General features: G+C 46.1%; 1 protein-coding gene across 1 annotated transcript in view; it reads right to left on the reverse strand.

The window, feature by feature from the left end:
• The window catches only part of CC2D2A (coiled-coil and C2 domain containing 2A), a 121,344-nt gene extending 103,573 nt beyond the window's left edge, over positions 1–17,771 (reverse strand). Inside the window, exons 1-4 of the mRNA XM_081813176.1 lie at positions 17,582–17,771; positions 11,953–12,011; positions 9,602–9,685; positions 7,595–7,715 (exon numbers count right to left, since the gene is read on the reverse strand). Of these exons, the coding sequence (XP_081669302.1) occupies positions 7,595–7,715; positions 9,602–9,685; positions 11,953–11,991 (244 nt within the window). The 5' untranslated portion in view covers positions 11,992–12,011; positions 17,582–17,771. The remainder of the gene's footprint in view (positions 1–7,594; positions 7,716–9,601; positions 9,686–11,952; positions 12,012–17,581) is intronic.
• Positions 17,772–21,473: the final 3,702 nt, after the last annotated feature.

A 21,473-nucleotide genomic window follows, 5' to 3' on the forward strand; every position in this document is an offset into this window, starting at 1 on the left:
CAGCCAAGTTGCAGGATATAAAGTTGACACGAAAAATCAGTTGTGTTTCTATACACTAACAACAAAAAAATCTAAAAAGGAAATTAAGAAAACAATTCCATTTAGAATAGCATGAAAAAGAATAAAATATTTAAGAATAAGCTTCACCAAGGAGGCAAAAGACTCGTACACTGAGAACTGCAAAACATTGCTGAAAGAAATTAAAGACACAAATAACTGGAAAGATAGCTCATGTTCATGGATTGGAAAACTTAATATTGTTAAAATGTCAGTACTACCCAAGGTGATATACAGATTTAATGTAATCCCTATTGAAATCTTACTGGCATTTTTCACAGAAATAGAGAAATTCATCCTTAATTCATATGAAATATTAAGGGACCCTGAAATAGCCAAAACAATTTTGAAAAAGGAGACTAGAGCGGGGCGCCTGGGTGGCTCAGTTGGTTAAGCCACTGCCTTCGGCTCAGGTCATGATCCTGGAGTCCTGGATCGAGTCCCGCATCGGGCTCCCTGCTCAGCGGGGAGTCTGCTCCTCCCTCTCATGCTCTGTCTCTCATTCTCTCTCTCTCAAATAAATAAATTAAAAAAAAAAAAAAAGAATCTCTAGGAATTTAAAAAAAAAAAAAAAAGGAGACTAGAATTGGAGGTCTCACACTTCTGATTTCAAAACATATTACAAAGCTACAGTAATCAAAACAGTGTGGTGCTCAAATGAATAAATAAAATCTTTAAAAAAAAAAACAACAGTGTGGTGCTGGCATAAAGACAGACATACAGATCAATGGAATAGATAGAGAACCCGGAAATAGACCCTTGCAAATATGGTCAAAAGCAACAAGGGTGCCAAGACGCTCAATGGGAAAAGGACTATCTCCTCAACAAATGGTGTTGGGAAACTGGCAATTCATATGCAAAAGAGTGAACTTGGACCCTTACCTTACACCATATAAAAAAAACAAAACAGAACTCAAAATGGATTAAAGACCTGAATGTAAGACCTAAAATTATAAAACTCCTAGAAAAAACATAGAGGAAATAATTCATGACACTGAATTTGGCAATGATTTATGAGCTAAGTCACCAAAAGCACAGGCAATAAAAGCAAAAACAGACAAATGGGATTACCTCAAACTCAAGAGCTTTTGTGCATCAAAGGACACAATCAATGGAGTGAAAATGCAAACTGTGGAATGGGAGAAAAAATTCGCAAATCATGTATCTGATAAGGGTTATTACACAGAATGCATAAAGTATGCCTGTAACTCAACAACAACCATCAAAACAAATAACTTGATCAGAAAATGGAAAAGGATAGACATTTCTCCCAAGCATGATATACAAATGGTCAACAAACACACGAAAAGATGCTCAACATCACTAACCATTAGAGAAATGCAAATCAAAACCACAATGACAGATCAGTCCACATCCACTAAGATGGCTAGTGTAGAAACAAAACAAACAGAAAATAACAAATGTTGGTAAGGATGTGGAGAAACTGGAACTTTGTGCAGTGTTGGTGGAAATAGAAAAGATGCACCCACTATGCAAAAGTATGCTGGTTCCTCAAAATATTAAGCATAGAACTACTGTATGAACCAGTAGTCTCACTTCTTGCTCTGTGTATCCAAAAGAATTGAAAGCAGGAGCTTGAAGACATATTTGCACATTCATGTTGGCAACAATTTGCAATAGCCAAGAGGTAGAAGCAACTCAAATGTCTACCAAGGATGAACGTTTCAGCAGGATGTGACATATACATACAATGAACTATGATTCAGCTTTAAAAAGTAACGGATTCCTGTCACATGCTACAATGTGGATGAACCTTAAAGACATAATGCTAAGTGAAATGAGCCAGTCACAAAGACAAATACTGTCTGATTTTACTATATGGGGTACCAAAAATAGTCAAATTCATTGCAACAGAAAGGAGAATAGAGGTTGTCAAGGGCTAAAGGGAGGAGAAATGGGGAGTTAGGGTTTAATAGATACAGAGTTTCAGTTTTGCAAGAAGAAAGAGTTCCAGGGGTCTCTTGCACAACTTTGTGAACAGAGTTACTTCTACTGAAGTGTATATTTAAAAATGATTAAGATGGATTGGGGTGTCTGGGTGGGTTAGTCAGTTAAGGGTCTGACTCTTGATTTTGGCTCAGGTCATGATCCGAGGGTCACGAGATCGAGTCCCACGTCCGGCTTTGCACTGGGCATGGAGCCTGCTTAAGATTCTCTCTCTTCCTCCCTTTCTGCCCCTCCCCCGATTTGTGTGCGTGCATGTGCACACACACAAACACACACATGTGCTGTTGTTGGATGTGCTCTCTCTCTCTCCTGCAAGGGGGTAAAAAAAAGATTAAGATGCAAATTCTATGTGTTTTTTTTCACCATAATTAAAAACAAAAAGTGTATATATACTGGCAAAGACAAAAAAACCAAAAAAACAAAAAGAGAAAAAAGATACTTAAAAAATCTTGTTAATCCCTGAATCTGGTGCTGGACATATGAAGTTCACTGGATTTTTTTTTTTTTTTTAAGTAAGCTCTACACCCAACGTGGAGCTTGAACTCAGAAGCCTGAGATAAAGAGTCTCATGCTCTACCGACTGAGCCAAACAGGCTCCCTGGTTCCCTGGATTTTATTTTAATTCTGTGCATGTTCGAATTTTCATAATGAAAAACAGAAGCCCCAAAGGGTGTTACATTTAGGATCTTTTTTTTTTTTTTAAAGATTTTATTTATTTTATTTTATTTATTTATTTGAGAGAGAGAGAATGAGAGACAGAGAGCATGAGAGGGAGGAGGGTCAGAGGGAGAAGCAGACTCCCTGCCGAGCAGGGAGCCCGATGCGGGACCCGATCCCGGGACTCCAGGATCATGACCTGAGCCGAAGGCAGTCGCTTAACCAACTGAGCCACCCAGGCGCCCTACATTTAGGATCTTAAGGCCTTGGCCCTTGCCTTGGTGACATTTGATTTCCTTTGAGAATATCAAAAGCTATTTTGATAACCAGACAAGTAAAGCCTTAATAGATGGGCTGAAGAGTCGTGAGCAGAGGAAATAAATTTGTATTTCTTGTTTTGCTTGGAAAACATAATAAAAGGAGTCAAGGAGAAAATGTGCCTGAGGGTTGAAAACTCCTCTCTCCCAAGAGCAGCCAACGTACTTGAACTCATGTAGAGCCTTGTGCCCCCAGTCCCTGTTCCTCCAGCCTAGCAGAGCAAGGACGTGGGGGATGGAGAGGAAGATACTCTCTTATCACTGTCACCTTCTCAATCCTCTGATTCTCCCATAAGACTACAAAATCTGAGAGGACAGGGCTCTGTCTGAGGCTTTGGCTGTTATGCCCAGGGCAGATTGTCCAACAAATGTCACTGAGCCCCTTTCCTGGCCCAAGTTTTGTTCTGGGCACTGGGGTTAGCGTCCACTGGGAATGGAGAAGACTCAGTCCTGCTCTCCGGGACAGTCAGCAAACAGTTGCCTGGAGCATACCAGGGGTGATAAATGCTCTACAAGAAAACAGAACCGGAGGTAGGACAGAGAATAGGGGAGGAGGTGGGAAAGTGCTCTTTTAGACAGATGGTCAGCAAAGGCCTCCCCCGACCTCCAGACCCCGATCTCCATCTCCACTTCGATATCCAGCAGGCATCTCAAACTTTGCAAGTCCTTTGCTGATTTTACCCCAAACCCGTTCTTTCTGCCGTCTCCCCTTCTCTGTCAATGGCAACTCGGTTTTCCCAGTTGCTCAAGTTACAGAGCTGACATCATCTGTCCTGCGTTCAAAACTCCTGTTCAGTTCAGCCAGAAACCATGTTGCTTCTATCTTCCAGATGCCCCGAGTCCCACCCCTTCTTTCTACCTCTTCTACTGCCACCTTGGTCCCAGTCGCCACCACCACCCGCTTGGGCTTCACCCTGGCTCTTCGCCTGTCTCTGTGTTCTGTCCTCGCACCTTCCAGAGCTTTCAGCCTTAAGTCGGAGCAGACCCTCCCTTGGTCCTCATCGCACTTGGACTGAAAGTATAGGGGCCCGCAGGCTCCTCCCTTCTGGTCTCAATTCCTATTTTTCCTCCTTGCTCACTGTCAACCACGCCGGCCTCCTTGCTGTACCTTAACCATACCGAGCACACTCCTGCATGAAGAGCTCTTTTCTAGGAGTGCCTGGGTGGCTCAGTTGGTTAAGCATCTGCCTGGGGCTCAGGTCATGATCCCGGTGTCCTGGGATGGAGGCCCGCATCAGGCTCCCTGTTCAGCGGGGAGCCTGCTTCTCCCTCTCCCTCTGCTCCTCCCCCACTTGCGCTCTCTCTCTCAAATCAATCAATCAATCAATCAATAAAATCTTTAAAAAAAAAAGAGCACTTTTCTCAGGGGTCTCCCATATTCCTCCAAGCCTCTGCTCAAACATGGTCTGCCTGGAGAGGCCTTCCCCTGACGACTCTTCATAAATAAGAAAGGGACAGGTAGGGATTCGTACCCACACTCGTCTGACCCCAAAGACCACGGTCTTCACTGCTACAACTCCCTGGCCTTTCTGCCACAAGCGTACGGAAGATGTGGGTGGAGAGCTTTCCTTGAGCGGGCACCAAAGCCTGGGATGCTCAAACGGTCACGAGGCATTCAGAGGTCGGCAAGCAGTCAAGTAGGTGGGGATAGATGGGAGAGGAGTGGAAACACCACTAGAAGGGGCCAGAGTACATAGGGTCTTGGGACCCAGAACAAAGAAGGAGTGTGGATTTTATGTGATGCTCATCACAGATTTCTGAGTAGGAAAGCGATATACAGAGTTTTAAAGAAAGATGAATGTGGCAGCTTAAAAATATGTCCATAAATTTCTCCAACAGACACACCTCTCTTTAAAGGGGGAAGCCTGATGTCCCTCCCCTTGACGGTGGGCTGGACTCAGTGCCATACTTGTAACAAATGGCAGAGGTGTGTGATTTCCCGGGCTTGGCTGCCTCTACCTTGCTCAGGGTGCACGGTTTTCTGCCCACGTTTGTGTGTTTCCAAGCTGTCTGTCTGGATTCCTCTTCTCCCAACGCTCACTCGAGACTCCTGCACACCCTCCAGCCTGCACTCCTCTGTCCTCTGCTGTGCCCCAGGCCCTGCCTCAGCCAGAGCCCTTGCTGTGCTTCTCACGGCTCTTGTCAACCCTTGTCCCTCGTCTGTCTCGTGCTCTACTGTGCGTTGGCATCGTGAATGAAATCTGTCCTGCGATCTTGACCCCATGGCTGGCTTTCTGCTGGTCTTGACCTCTCGTTTTTGATGCATGCCTGGCCCCCCAGGCTTCTTACCCACCAGGTGCCCCCAGCTCACTCCTCGGGCTGTTTTCTTTACCTCTTGGCCCACCAGTGCTGCTGAACTAGCAACAGCGTTAGCTCTACCCAGGGACGTCCAGACACCCGCTCGTCACGACCTTGTTCAGGCAGGCGAATCTTAGCTTTGTATTGTTCTCCTCTTCTCCAAATCAGAAAGGGTGTCTTTAAAAAATTTTCACTTTTGGACTAATGCAAAGTCCAAAAGTCTCTTAGCTAGAAAACAGCTGAGTCACTCTGCAGTTATCTATGTAATACACTAGTGTGTACTATTTGAGTATTTGTTACAATGCGTACTATTTAAAGTACTTACATGCCTTTTTTGATTTCATCCTCACAACCACACCCATGGTGATAGTAAATAGTAATTTTCCCATTTTAGGACTAAGGAATGAATCAACTTTTTAATAAGAGCCTGGGTGGCTCAGTCGGTTAAGTGTCTGCCTTCAGCTCAGGTCATGATCTCGGGGTCCTGGGATCGAGTACTGTGTTGGGCTCCTTGCTCAGTGGGGAGTCTGCTTCTCCCTCTCTCCACTCATGCTCTCTCTGTGTCTCTCTCAAATAAATAAATAAATAAATAAAATCTTTAAAAAGAGTCTTATTATTGGCCAACCCCTCTGACATTTTTTTCCCTTGATTTAAAAATAACTACTAAATGGAGCACCTGGGTAGCTCATTGGGTTGAGCATCCGACTCTTGATTCTAGCTCAGGTCAGGATCTCAGGGTTGTGGGATCAAGCCCCATGTTGAGCTCGGCACTGGGCATGGAGTCTGGTGGAGATTCTCTCCCTCTGCCCATACCCCCTCATGCAAGTGCGTGCGTTCTCTCTCTCTCAATTCATAAATAAATAAATAAAATCTTAAAAAAATAAAAAATATAAAAATAACTACTTAAATATTCAATAGTTGTGCTATGGACTGAATTGTGTCTCTGAAGAATTCATATGTTGAAGCCCTACCCCCTAATGGGACCGTATTTGGAGAGGGCCTCTGAGGAGGTAATGGAGGTTAAATGGAGTTATACAGTGGGGCCCTGATAAATCGGATTCGTGTCCTTATTGGACACCCGAGTGAACACACAGGGAAATGGCAGCCACCTATAAGGCAGGAAGAGAGGCCTTGCTGGAAACCCACCACCCAGACACCCTGAGCTTGGACTTCCAGCTTCCAGAATTATGAGGACGTAGATGTCTGCTGTTTGAGCTACCCAGGCTATGGTATTTTGTTGTGGCAGCCTGAACTATGACAAGTTGTAACCTTCAATAATGAGTAATTTTGAGCATTTCGAAAGAAAAGTGACTCTCTGGGATAAAGTTTGGTTCTGTTTTCCTAATTTGTAACAGTCCTATGATATCATCGCTCTTAGACGGGAACCACATTTTTCTTAGGGTTGGACTTCGGATGAGTTTGCTTCCAAAGCACTCTGGTTTCCAATAGTTACTTTATTCCCCAGCCCTGCTACAGGGAAACGGGGTAACCAATTGTGTAATGATTACTTAACAACTGAAAAGTGTCCCACACCTTCTCCTCTTGTCTAATCCACTTTTCACGAAAAGCAACAAGTAAGGGATAATCCTTTTCCCTACAATTGAGCAGCTAGTTAATGATGTCCTTGGTAGTGGAGGTTCTTGGAAGGGGGAAGAATGTGCATGTGTGTGTGTGTGGGGGGGGGTGTGTGTGGTAAGTGCAGGGGTCTTCAAGGGCCAAGACCATTGAGACCCTCACAAGTTCTGTCATGTCTTGCAACGTCTCATTCGAGCCCCACTTCTTGAGCTTGGGTGGCTTCCTAACCCTTGAATTTCTACAAATTTTTTTTTTTAAGTTTTTTATTTTTAAAGATTTTTATTTATTTATTTGACAGAGAGAGAGATAGCGAGAGCAGGAACACAAGCAGGGGGAGTGGGAGAGGGAGAAGCAGGCTTCCTGCCGAGCAGGGAGCCCGATGTGGGACTTGATCGCAGGACCCTGGGATCATGACCTGAGCTGAAGGCAGACGCTTAACGACTGAGCCACCCAGGCGCCCGAATTTCTACAAATTTGGTTACCTGTACTATTTCTATTTCAAGTAACACTTCCAAACTTATGTGGCTATGTAATCATGTCCTGAAGCTATGTGTCTTGTCTCCTAGACAGATGCTAACCAACAAAATTATCCATAGAGTTGGGGTGAAGTGGGTGGAGGGGTGGCAGCCACGGATGAGAAATAATACCCATTAAAAATCCCCATGTGGCTCTGTGCTGATCACAGTAGGCAATTAATTAATAATTAATGGAGGAACACTTACTCCGTGGACCTCGACGGCTCGTCATGCTCAGGGGGCGAGTGTCAGAATCTTCCGGCACAGGCCCCTGCTGGTTGAAGTGGAGATTTTCAGGCACCATTTCCTCGGGGCCAGTGGTGGGCAGCTGTGGGCAGAGGGTCAGAGGTTGTTACTCCCAGGGCTTCGGTTGACTCAGATTCTATCTGGGGATGAGGTAGGTCACTCAGCGAGGGGACAGACCTTAATACTATTCAGGTCTGATATCCGTGACCTGTCACCTGCGTCAGAAAAGGGGTGCTAGCCCTGAGTTTGTCTAAGAGGGTCCTTGCGAAATTACCGAGGCATTCCCAAATAAAATAAATATTTCCACTATTTTTACATATAAGGTGCACAGCTCTGCAGAAATTGGGTGGAAAAGGGAAGCGGGAAAGTCATGGCCAAACTATGTGATCCTGACTCCAAATCATCTGGAAACAGCTGCCAAAGTGTCCCTGGATAATTCAGGGCAAAGAATAGCCTCCAGTTTCTTCCCCTGCTCCCCGGGGAGGGGAAGCTGGTGAGCAGAGGTGGCGGTGGAGGCCAAGGCTGAGCGACGGCCTTTGGGGCCAGAAAAAGGCTTGCCTCTGAACTCAGATGAACTGTGGGACTTTGGGCAGCAAGTTACTTAACTGCCTAGCTTCCTCCCTTCTCCGTCTGTAAAAGACGGGAGGTGAAAATAGCCCATTCACAGAGAGGCTTGCTGCTTTGTATCAGGCCAGGTGCAAAGCGCGGACATCGTGATTTAAATGAACGGCCTGGGCTGGATTTGAGGCACCGACTTAAAAACAAACAAAAAAAGCCACTCCCCCAAATTCCATTCTGAAGTGCCGCTGGAGTTAAGAAACAGTTCTCTGGATTTCTTGCAACGCCCCCCAAACTGCTCCTGCTCTGCGGTCTGCAGTCTGGGCTCCCTCATGGGTTAGATGCTGGAGACGGTGCCTGGTATTAAGCTCTCCTCCCCATCCCTGCCTCTTTCTCCTGTCCTGTCCGGGTGCACCCTCCCCCCAGCCTGTCACCTCTGCTCGCTGTGCCTGTGGCCCTTGAGCTAAGGACTTGCACTCTTTCTGTCGGTGCTGGGTCCCCTGCCCTGGCTGCAGAGCCTGGCGGGGGGCGGGGGGGGGGTCCTCTAGGAAGGGGTTAAAGCTCCCTGTGTGGCCACGTGGCCAGCAGCGCCTCCCACGCCCTGGCCCTCCCCTGGGCTGCTCCGTACCAGCTGCAGGAGACGCAGAGGCCTCCCCTCGGCCAGCTTGTCCCAGCCGGAGTGTGCTGGGGAGGGGTGGAGGGTGGGGGTGGAGAGAGGGGTCTTCTCCCTGACTTCAGCTCCCCCGGTGCCTTCCCCACCTCCCGGCCACCCTCTCCAGGCATCCCTATCACGTGGCCCAGGCTCAAAATGGCGCTGTCTCCCTTCCCTGCCTTGCTGGCATCTCCATTATTCCAAGCAAATTGCCTCTCGGCAAGATCTTCCCTGCCTCCCCTTCTCCCACAACAGGGGCTCCTGAACATGGGAATTTATTTACCTTGAGAAGGCTGGTCTTGCAAGGGGGATGGATGCTCCCAGCCAAGGAGGGTCACTCCAGTGGAGGAGAGCTGGGGGGTGGGGGGGTGGGCCTCTGATTTAGACCGAAGCTGAATTTGGGTTTTGAAATTGGAGAAAGGGGGAGTTCCCCATGATTAGTAGTCCTGCACTGCCATCTATCGCCAGCCTCAGTTCATGGCCTTTGAGGACAACAGTCAAGAGACTCCGCCTTCCCTCTTGTCTGGACTTCTCTCAGGAGATGGGAGGAACCTCAGAAGGAAAACGCCCAGGGTATTGACCAGGACCTCCTCGTGGGGGTCACCTGTGAGGCCCCACACAGGTCCTACACCCCGCACCTTCCAGCCGCATCCCTGCCTTTTCCAGGGGGCACCCCCAGGAGGAGGTGTGGTCCCTGGCAGGTGGGAGCACCTTGGATCGGCCCGATGCACAGACACGTGGTCCCTAGCCCCACCTACCCGTTTCTTCCTTTTTTGTCTTGCAACCTTTGGGGTCTTCTTCTGTCTTCCCACACCTGCGTCCTTATCATTTTCAATGAACTCCTTTGAAAAAATGCAAAGGGACGAGTCATCACTCGGTCTGTGTGTCAGTTGGGAAACAAAGCCCAGTAAGAGAGGAAGAAGGGTGCACTTTAGGTATTAACATTAAAATGGCCATCTTGCCCCCTCCCTGAAAGTTGAGTGTGAGAGAAGGGATAGTAGCCCCGGTCTGAGCAGCCACCAGCATCTTCCTACTCTTCTCAGAATAAGCATGGTCTCAAAAATTTCTATCCAAATGGAAACGTCGTAAATGAGGTGACGTTGGAGCCTCCACTGGCCCAGATCCTTGTTTGTGCATAAGACATCCACTGTGCTTCCGGGGAGACTCCCTGGCCTCAAAATGCATGATCTAATGACGGTCAAGGACAAGTGAATCTGCCAGGACAGCCGGTGTGTCCAGACGGAGGGCCCCAGCAGAGGATGACATCAGAATCAGATGGGGTTTCAAGGGCCGGGCTCCTCTGCACCTCCAGCTTCAGTCTGAAGTCCAGAATAATGAAGATACATGTTCAATCGCCATGAGGTTTCAATTTAAAGAAAATGTTTGCGGGTCTTTTTGAAAACAGAGAAATTCTTTCACAGTGCAAACTTTGTTTTCTTTTTCCGTATTACACTTTCTAAAGTTTTAGTCATAAAATGTTAGAGCTGAATGCTCTGGAGTGTTCAAGTTTTAACTTCTCCAATTCTAGAATTTTATAAACGGGGGCAGAGGCACCTCTGGGTGTAAATGAGGTTGCAAGGTAAACCCGGACCCTGTCCCTGTTACACTGAATTCATTAGAAAGGTGTTCAATATGAAACTGGGATTTTTTAAGCAAAGATTTTATTTATTTATTTGATAGAGAGAAGGAGAGAGCACAAGCAGGGGGAGCAGTAGAGGAAGAGGGAGAAGCAGGTTCCCCGCTGAGCAGGGAGCCCGATGCGGGGCTCGATCCCAGGACCCTGGATCATGACCTGAGGCAGACGCTTAACCAGCTGAGCCACCCAGGCGCCCCTTTTTATTTTGATACTGAAGTAAACTTGGAACACAAAGAATGGATTTTAATGCTATGATTTAAGATTTCAAAGAAACGTCATGCACGTTGCTGAGCCAGCCTCCAACTGCCCATCCCTGCCCTTGGTTGTACAGCTTAGAGATGGCAAGAACTTTGGTTAGCAGAGGGAACTGGTCCCAACCAGGGAATGTGCAGAGCTTGGGCTTGTCTTTTGTCCAAGGGACCTGATCTCCCCGACTCACCCTCTGGGTGCGAGCCCCATTCTTACCGGGGCCTCATGGTTCAGGGCCACCAGGTAGGGGGTGTTCTTATCTTAGGAGCTAGCCAACTTAGATTATAGGATGTTGATAAGACTGAGGTGTGCAAATGTGGCCCTTAATCCATGTTTAAGTTCTCACTGGCTTAGAATAGACTTGTGAGAAATCTGGGGTTTTTTTTGTTTTTGCTTTCCAATAATATTTTGATTCTCTACCAGTGGAAAACTGTCTAGTAGTAGACCACAAATTAGGTAGGATGTAAACTCCATGAAGGCACAGGGTTTTGTTTGCTGCTGTATCCCCAGGGACCAGAGGCACAATAAATGTTTGTTGCATAAATGCATAAGCAGATGTAGATTTATGTGGTTTGTCAGTATTGGGTATCTTGTGGGTTAGCTGTGTAATGTGTTCCTTCTGGCTTCAGAAGTCCTCAATAGAAAACAGCCTATCTTCTCCATTTCTGCCTCTGTGGTCTCAAGTCAGTGGGCCCTGGAGCCAGGAGAGAAGCTAGGCTTGAGAGCAGTAGCTTCTCCTCTGTTCAGAGGTCTACGGTCTCCCAACAGGAGATGGTCTTCCTTCTCTGTTCTAGATAGTGTTTAATGATGTTTTGTACACGATGGGTTGGAAATTGCAGGACTCCTTGAGACAGAGGATTTTATTAGTGGTTATAATCTATGATTATTACCTTCACTCTGACTTTCTCTACTAATCAATGTGCTTCAGCAGAGCTAACTCAGCAGCAGGTGGTAACTCAAGACCGCTGTGTGTTGGAATTCATGAAATGGTGACCAAGCAGCTTCAGAGCATTCACAGAGAGGTGCGCCCCTGGAGAGCCTGCAAGGATGCATTTCCTACACATCAGCCCCCGTCCCCACCGCGTGCCTGACAGCACCCTCTGGGTGAAACAGGTGTGCAAAAATGCTTGTTGCTGACCTAACGTCCTCACTCAGAAACACGTGTGACATGCATCTTTGCACATACAAACACACCTTTAGGGGAACATCTAAGCAGCCTCTTACCTCTGTAATTATTTTTACTTTTTCTTCCTTGGGATTCATTTTAGCTGCGATGGCTGCTCCTGGACAGGGGGAAAAACACAAAAAACCAAGAAGTCAGACCTTTGAAAATCAGTGAAACATCTTTCTTACTATCCATGAATATGAAGCTGACCTCGATGGTTAGTGAAGTGTGGGAGCTGAGTAGATGTTTCCTTCCTAAGGAATATGTGCTTGCAGGCCTAGATTGGTGGAAATGAGTCCCAGAGGAAAAGGAAGGATGCCAGACCCTTCTGACCCCATGAGCCCAGCAATAAGCCCAGCCTTGAACCTGGCGCCACTGTGCAGCAGGTGGGAGTGAGAAAGAGTTCTGCCCTTGAAGTCAGAGGACCCTGGTGGGCAACCAATTCATAGCTTCTCCTCTCCCCTCAAACCTCCACCTTCCCACCCCTTCCTCACTCTCTCCCCTTGGCCTTGGTTCTCATTTCACTGAACAGAGAGACAACACCAGAGGGGGCTCCCCCCACCCCCTGCCCCTTTCCCACTCTACTTTGCTTCCACTCACTACTGTGCCCATCCCTGCTCCCATCTAGGCTGGGACCTCAGCCTGTGTACCGGGCCCCATCACATACCCTCCTCTGGGACCTTGAGCTGACAATTTCCCCCTTTCCTCTGGATAATCACTTCTTCCTGCTATATTGGTTCATTTCCCTCTCTGAACAAAGTACTTCAATTGGCCCCCTCTTTTTTATTTATTTTTTAAAAGATTTTATTTATTTATTTGAGAGAGAGAGAGAGAGAGTGCGTGAGCACGAGTTGTGGGAGGGGCAGAGGGAGAGGGAGAAGCAGACTCCCCACTGAGCAGGGAGCCCAATGCGCGGCCTGATCCCAGGACCCTGAGATCATGACCTTAGCTGAAGGCAGACACTTAACCAACTGAGCTACCCAGGCGCCCCTGGCCCCTTCTTTATAGGGCTTTCTCTGGACTTCACTTCTCTTCTAGCTAGTGCTCAATTTTTCAACCTTCTACAGGAAAGCTTCTCAAACCCTTTTTCTGAATCGGTTTGCTGGGCTGAGCACTCCATCAAACTGCTCTTGTTGGGGTCTCCAGTGACCCTGCTTCGTCACATCTAATGATAGATCCTCAGCGCTCATCTTATTTGACCCTCAGAAGCATTTAGTAACGAAAGTGACCCATCATCTGCTTTTTTCTTGAAAGAGCTTCTTCACTTGGCTCTGGGAGGTGTTCTTTCTTGGCATTCCTCCTCCCCCGTCTCAGGCTCCGAGGCTGCTCTGATCTGCCTGCACCTCCCCGATTACCACATGGGGGCTCCCGCTTTGCCCATACTCATCTCATGGTGGTCTTACCCTGCCTTTGGCTTTCAAAGCCGCCTGTCCACTGCTGCTCCCCACACTTACACCCTGGGCCCACACACCTCCCTAGAGCTCCAGACTCAAATATCTGGATGCCTGATGGATACCCTCACTTGGCCTAACATGCCCCAGATGAAGCTCCATGTCATCACCCCCGAATCTGCTTGTGCTGCAACCTTCCTTGTTGCCATAGACAGAACTCATTTGTCTTAGGCCAGAAACCTTGAAGTCCTTGACTCCTCTGTGACTCTCATATGACACACTACATACAATCCACAGAAATCTTGTCAGCTGTGCTTTCAAATTATATTGAGAATCCAACCTCCTCTAAGCACCTCAATCCACCTCCAAGCCCTCCACTGTCATCAGCCTGGTCAGGCACCCTTGTCTCCATGAACTCTTTTAAGACCCTCCTAACTTCTCTGTTTCCCACTTGGCTCACCTACAGTTTGTTCTTTGAAGAGTGTGAATTGTTTAAAATTCCAGTGCAGTCATGTCCTTCCTCCACTCAAAATCCAACGACTTCCTTTTTTTCAACAGAGTAAAATCCCAAACCCTTTCAATTGCCTACATGGCTCTACATGATCTGCACTCGAATCCTCTCGCCTCAGGGCCTTTGCATTTGCTGTTCCCTCTGTCTAGAACTCTCTTGCCCAAGATAACTGCACAGCTCTCTGTCTCTTTTAATTCCTTCAGGACCCTACAGAGACCCTTCAGAGAAGTCTTCCTAGAACACTCATAATACAATGATAACCTGCTTCCTTCACCTTCCTGGAACTCCCTGACTGCCTTATAAGGATTTCTTTCTCCATAGTATTTATCACCTCTCTACATATTTATTTGTTATTGTTTGCCCGTTCCCATTAGAATATGAGCTACAAGAGGGCAGGGACATTTGTTTATTGTTTACCCCCAGAGTCTAAGAATATGGCACACAGCAGACATTCAATAAATGAGTTTCAAACGAATGACTGCATCACTATTTATTGACTGTGTCTCCTGTGGGCACCTTCTGAAGCCCCTTTAAATCTTCATTCTCCTCTCGGGGCTGCCGTGAAGATCAAATGGGAGGACACGGGGAGAACAGCTGTGGCTGATGAATCATAAGCCCTTCCTAATATCCTGGGATCTGAATCTCAGCTGGACCCTGTCATTTAAGCAGCTCATCTGAGGTGTTCAAGGTTGCCCTGACCCTAAAGGGGAATTAGCATATTCCAGGGATACAAAGCATCTGAAAATCTGTGGTTTCCCCTCCAGACCTCCTTATAGCCTCCCAGAAACGGCGGAAGGAAACTGATCACAGCAGCTCAGAAGATAAAAGGACAGAGGAGGTGATCCAGACAGAACAAAGGGCAGAGAATAAGAACAAAATGCCAACGGACGTGAAAGCTCTCTAGTGAACAACTCCGGCAATTATGAGCTGGAAAAAAAAAAGAACTGTGACGTATTTTAGGAAAGAAAGATTCTTTCTCAATAAATTAAAAAAAAAGTTAGATATGAAAGAAACAGATGTAAAAATGAAAAATGTAACGGAGTTGATTTTTTTCTCCTCATCCTTTCCTGATCATTACCTTTGAATGAGTTTCTCAGGAAATCAAATGACATCAAATTTTATTTTTTCGTGAGCGTGGTTCCTAAGAAAAGATAAATCAATACTGCCCGACTTTAAGATGCAGCTTGTCATCACCAAATGCATTGAGCACTTGTTAATGCATTCCTATTGGAATCATCAAAATAAGAGCCATGATTTACTGCAGACTCACTTTGTGCTATCTCTAGATGTATTATAGCCCCAGACCTTACGACAGCTCTGTTGTACATGCCTCAGTTCCCATGGGAGGGACCAAGGCTTCCTCTGAGGTTAGCCTCTGGCAGGTTACACGATTTGTCCAAGGTTATAGTGATTAAATGTCACATTTGGAATGCGACCCCAAGACTTGCTGATCCCACAGTCCTCCCCATGCCACTCTACCTCTCTGTCCCACTGTTTATTCCTGCTTTTGTAATGATGTTAGTGACTAGTCTATGCTAGTCCACTATCCTGGAAATATGTACGATTGAAAATTGCAGAGTATTGCCCCAGTGAGAAAGGGCTTTGGCTACTTTAGGTCAATGATTTATTTAACTTAGTGCAGAAACCCAAAGACATTTTTCTAGGGAAGTACTGATACTTTCATCCAAACAAATGGACTGTCTCTGAGAGTCACGAGTGGATCAGAGTCATAACTGGAGGACGCTGTGACAAATTCTACAGAATGTAGGGAAAAGAATGAAGGTATATGACATGGGATGCACTGCATCTCACCTCGGGCTACTTAAAGACTAACACAGTATGAGCGTCCTATTCCAAAACAGTGCGAACATGGGTGTATAGAAATACTGAGACCTTTGTAAAACATTATCTAAACGTGGGTTCCCATTCCAGCTCTATTTATCAGCTGTGTGATCTCGGGGCAATATGTTCACGCCTCTGAGATACATTTCTTCGCCTGTACACCTGTGATGATAATTCTTACCTCCAAGAGTGATGATTCTAGAAGGGCTAGATGATAGAGTGGGTGGGTAAAACGCCTAGCATGGACCAGGCTCTCGAGATGGGTAAGTGTTATCATTAAGAAAAGGTGATGTTATAGAGGGAAAGTAGAAGAAAGGAGTGGGGTTGGAAAAAGAGCTTAGAGGACAGAAGGGGAATCATAAGAAAGATCAGAGGCGACATTCAAGCCCCCCATTACCATCTTTGGTTCCCATTTACAACCTCCTGGCTCTAAAACATGAGGTATTCACTTTCCCTTCCCCCAGCTGGGCCCAGAGCAGTTTCCCTTCTCTCTGGTGTTTCTGGCTGTGACATCTGTCACCCCATTGATTGCCAGGGTTGATTCGGCTGATCTGGCTGGCTAGGCGGGTGTCCCCTTCCTCCCTCACCTCTCCATGTGCGTCCCTCCAGAAGCTGTGCGCTCGGTCGAAGAGGACGACCTTCCCCGATAGGGGAGGACCGTTCTTCGGTCAAGGGTATACGAGTAGCTGCGCTCCCCGACTAGAACCTCCAAACAAGCTCTCTGCTGCTTCTGAAACACCCCCCACCCCAGCCCCACATGCCCATGGGCATTTCCTCTCTGTGTACTGTGCTTAGCGTGTTCTGTCCTAGCCTGTTAGGGTTGGAGCCCGGAACCCTGGCAGGTGCCACACAGACCCCTTCTAAGTTCATTATCTAATTCTACAAGGTAGTCCAGCCGCAGCTTCCCTTTGTATGAGGTTAGTGACATAGAGCTTTATAGAATCATTTAGTCAGACATAACGCACATTGCCCTGGAAGAGTACGTATAAAAGCCATACTTGAGCTGTGCTCTGTGGTCTATGCCCCGTGCATTTACATGATGAACTAAGGGCTCTCAGGCCCTCCCTAGGAGTAGTTCACTGTGCTTCGAGCATGTTCGACTCTTTTATAAATATCTGATGGTGCTTAGCTCCTTGTACTGTTAGCATCTGTTTATAGGTCTGTCTTCCAAGTAAACTCAGAGCTTCTGACCGGTCTAATGCATTTCTGTACACTCTGAACTTTAGCACTTCAGTGCATTGTTCATGCTCGATAAATGTTGGCGTGAACAGCTCTTTAAATGTGCTCTAGGAGATAGACATAGAGAGATATTTCATTCTGGAGCTGAATTTGTTTGCAGAAGAGGTTATATGAAAATCCAATAACAGACATGTCTTTCCCATGAGACTTTATTAGCTTTCCATAGCACCTCTCTTCAGCGAAGGCAAACTAGCAGTATAAATAACTGCCAGAAGATTTTCTTGTGATTTTTTGAAGTGGTGATCCTCTTCCCTTTGTCTGTAATGGCTCTCTGACTATTGCCAAACAGAATGAAGTTTGCAATAACTAGCACTTCACCCCTTGAACCAATTCGAACTGAAAGGCTCAGAAATGCAACATGCAGCAAATGTTTCTGGGACACCGGAATGCAACAGGACGGCACGAAAATCCCAGAAAGGAAGCAGAGCGACCATCTGGGAGGAATTCCACCCAGGGGCAGTGATGAGCCAGACTTCCATTTCCTGCAAACCAGACACCAGACGGCCGCTCAAATCAAAGCAGCCCCAGTAATACTCTATGATTCAATTCCAGAAAGTAAAACGAAAATCACAGTGATGAGAACCCCTACACTTACAATTCAGTAAATCCCCTCAGGGTGACGGAGGGGAGAGGCTGAACCCCAAGCGCGGGTCACTGGAGGCAGGATACCCTTGCCGCAGCCCTTTCCCGGTAAGAACGGATTACCTTACGGAACTTTACAAAGCACTTTGCAGATTCCGCTTTCTGGCATGAAAGTAAAAGTGGAGAGAGACGAGTCCTACTGTTGAATCTTCTAAAAGAATCCAAAGGGAAAGGCTGAACGTTGGGGCGGCGCTGGGCTGCTCCCCGGGAGGCTGTAGCCATCTGGGAGCAAAACACCCGCTTAGCAACGCGTTCCTAAGGGAGGTCACTTGGTGGCTTCATTTTTTTTTTTTTTCTTTTAAAGTGACAGGTTACTTCCAGTAGTGGAGTATAAACGTCCTGGGTGAGTAGAGGAGCACAGCCGGCTGGAGAAGGACAAAGAGGAATCAGCCTGGGGCAGCTGATCAGAAATTAGGTGAAGCTTTAGGAGCCATGCCCTCCCTCCTGTCATCAGGGTCGCTGGGCATTTCTGGTAAAAGAAGGCGATGTTCAGAGGCGTGCGGTTTAGAATCATGCGAGGTCACCATTACAGGGCCGGGTGTCTGGCTTATCTGCAGAAAGATTCTGTGGCAATGCTAACAGGCATCGGTGAGTGTGGCACCCGAGTGTTTTCCAGTTAAATGTGGAGCTGAATGTAAAGGGTTAATCTTTGCTTATTCTCTGAATCCTGCTGGAATCGCTGAAAGAGAGTATAAATGGTATGGCTCAAAAAAAAGCAAAGGTAATGGGAGAAGAGGCAAAGCAGATGGAAGAGTAATGGAATGAAGAGACCAAGGAAACCCACACTCCAAGCTCTCTGGTGTGTGTGTGTGTGTGTTTAAGTGTATCCACGTGTGTCCTTGCCTGTGTATGTGTGTGTGGGTGGGAGGAGGCAGGAAGGCATAAGAATGTGGAAACGAGCCCATCCATTCTGCAGGATTCTGGAGAGGATTTGGCTCAGTACTGTGATGGGTTGAATTGTGTCCCTCCAAAAAAAGGTATGTTGGAGTCCTAACCTGCAGGACCTCAGGATGTGACCTTATTTGGAGAGAGGATCTAGATAGAGGCAATCAACTTAAAAAGAGGTCAGTAGGGTGGACCCTAATCCAATCTGACTGTGTCCTTATAAAAAGGGAAAATTTGGGGACAGAGAAAGACACGCACACGGGGAAGATGATGTGAAGATCCAGGGAGAACAGCATTTACAAGCCAAGGAAGGCCTGAAGCTACCAGAAGCTGGGAGAGAGGCCTGGAACAGATTCTCGCTCACAGCCCTCAGAGGAAACAAATCCTGCCAAAACTGGATTTCCTTTCTAATATTATATTATATTATATTATATTATATTATATTATATTATATTATTATTATTTTTACTTTATTTCTTAACATCTGATTTCTTACCTCTTGTCTTCACAATTGTGAGACAATACATTTCTCACCATTTATGTGGTACTTTGTTATGGCCTCCCCAGGAAACGAATATAGTCAGATATCAAGGCAAGTGGGGGCTGAAAATGCAAGAAGATGTGACAGGCTCTATATAGAGGGGCTAGATCCTCAGGACCCTCCCTTAACCCTGGCAGCCTGAGAAATATGACCATCTTCCTTACTCCCCTTTTTTGTACTCCCCCCACCCCCACCCCAGAGGAGATTGGAGGCTTGGAGGCTACTTCTCTAGGGAAGCTGAGCCAGAGACACTCTGCTCTCAAGTTCCCAGGTACAGCAGAGGGTGGGTGTGCCTCAGGGCTGAAAAGTGGGTAGGAAATGGAGAGGAGCGCAGGGCTCTTTCCTTCTCACAGAACTGAAGGAACAGACATATACCTTTGCCTCTCCCTGTCCCGCCTACACCAGCACCAAATTGGAAAACATGGAAAGTTATTTTCTGGAGAAACAGAATGGTCACAAAGAACAGAATCCAGATGTTGACATTTTTGGATCTTCCAGTGAAAAACTAGCATATTGCCCTTCAAAAAAGCATTACAGAGAAAATGAAGGGATCTCAGGTTAAGAAATTCCACATTTAAAAAAAAGATTTATTTATTTATTTATTTAAAGTATTTTTATTTATTTTTGCGAGAGAGAGTGAGAGAGAACGAGTATGGGGGAGTAGCAGAGAGAGAGAGAGAAGCAGGCTCCCCGATGAGCAGGGAACCAGATGTGGGACTTGATTCCAGGACCCTGGGATCATGACCTGAGCTGAAGGCAGATGCTTAACTGACTGAGCCACCCAGGTGCCCAAGATTTATTTATTTTAGAGAGAGAAAGAGCGTGTGGAGGGGCTGGAGGAGAGGCAGAGGGAGAGGGAGAGGGGAAGCATATTCCCTGTTGAGCAAGGAGCCCAAGCATGATGTGGGGCTCTGTCTCATGACCCTGAGATCACAACCTGAACTGAAACCAAGAGTTGGACGCCCAACCAACTGAGCCACCTAGGTGCCCCAAGAAATTCCACATTTGTAGTTATAGAAAGAGAGAACCAAGAAAATGAAAAGGTAGAATTTATCAAAGAAATAATATAATAAAAACTTTCAGAGGTGAAAGAATACATCTTTAAATTAAAATAGACTATTAGGGCTCCTGGGTGGTTCAGTTGGTGGAGTATTCGACTCTTGATCTCAGGATCATGAGTTCAAGCCCTGCATTGGGCATGGAGCCTACTTGAAAGAAATAATAAAAAAAAACCCTATCTATTAATAGTCTGGTACAAGGAGACAATACCAAAATAAGTCTCAGTTTGTGCTTTGCTTGTGGTGGGAAAAATATTCTCCAGAGAATTCATAACCATTGGCTTACACTATGCTGTTTGCCTTATTTATATTTCTTATACTGTTTAGGATCCCCTAAGTGACGAATTTTAAAAGGTGGCCTCAGGCTCCTACACCCGGGGTGCAGGCAAGAGCGCATACAAAACTTTTCTGGAGGATTACACCTTCAAGTAGTTAGTTCAGGACAGCTGTGGATAAACCTTGCTGAAGATGAGCTCACAATCCAAAATTAGCCAACACAGCAGGAAGTATTCAAGAGTCCAAAGACAACCAGAGGACACAATTAGATATGCAAGAACTTCTGATAATACAATAATTAGATGGAGAATATTAAAAAACAATGATCATAAAAGAACTTGAAGGCTTTGAAAACATGAAAGAAGAGTGAGATACTATCAAGCAGATGAGGCAAATGTGAAAAGGAATCAGCTAGAGCTTTTAAAAGTGATTAATAAAGTCATGATTTTTAAAAAAGATTTTATTTATTTGAGTGAGTGAGAGAGAGAGAGAGCAGGAGGAGGAGCAGAGGGGGAGGGAGGGGAAATAATCTCAAGCAGATTCTGCACTGAATGTGGAGCCCAACTTGGGGTTCAGTCTCACAACCCTGAGATCATGACCTGAGCCAAAACTAAGAGTCGGATGCTTAACTGACTGAGCCACCCAGTCACCCGTCATGATTTTTTTTTTAAAGTGAAGGAGGGGTCAAACTCCCTGTGACAGAAAGAGAATTAATGATGTAAAAGAGAGATTTAGAAAGTTAAAGTGTGGTGTGAGAGAGGGAAAATAGGGTGGATGGGGGACAAGGAGGAGCACTGAGGAGGTGAGCTCCAGGAGGAGAGCACGGAGGGTGGAGGTGAGTGTCAGATCCGAAGTGAGGGATCTTGGTCAACTTCCTTAACTTTTCCAGGTATCAGTTTCCTCATCCGTAAAATGAAGTTAATAGTAGTAACTGTTCCAGTGGGTTGTTATGAGAATTACTAAGTTAATAATTGCCAAGTCCTGGTGTACAGTAAATGCTGTAGGTCTTATTAAATGCAAAAAAAAAAAAGAAATGTGGACGTTGTCTTAGTTAGCTCTGTGCTTTAACATAATACTGTAGGCTGGGTGGCTGAAACAATAGAGATTTATTTTCTCACAATCCGTAGGCTGGGAAGTCCAAGATCAAGGTGCCAGTGCATTAATTTCTGTTGAGAGCTCTCTTCCTGGCTTGTAG

The sequence above is a fragment of the Leptonychotes weddellii genome, chromosome 2 (assembly GCF_054177405.1).
Source record: "Leptonychotes weddellii isolate Sample4059 chromosome 2, ASM5417740v2, whole genome shotgun sequence".
In the NCBI taxonomy this organism is placed as follows: Eukaryota; Metazoa; Chordata; class Mammalia; order Carnivora; family Phocidae; genus Leptonychotes; species Leptonychotes weddellii.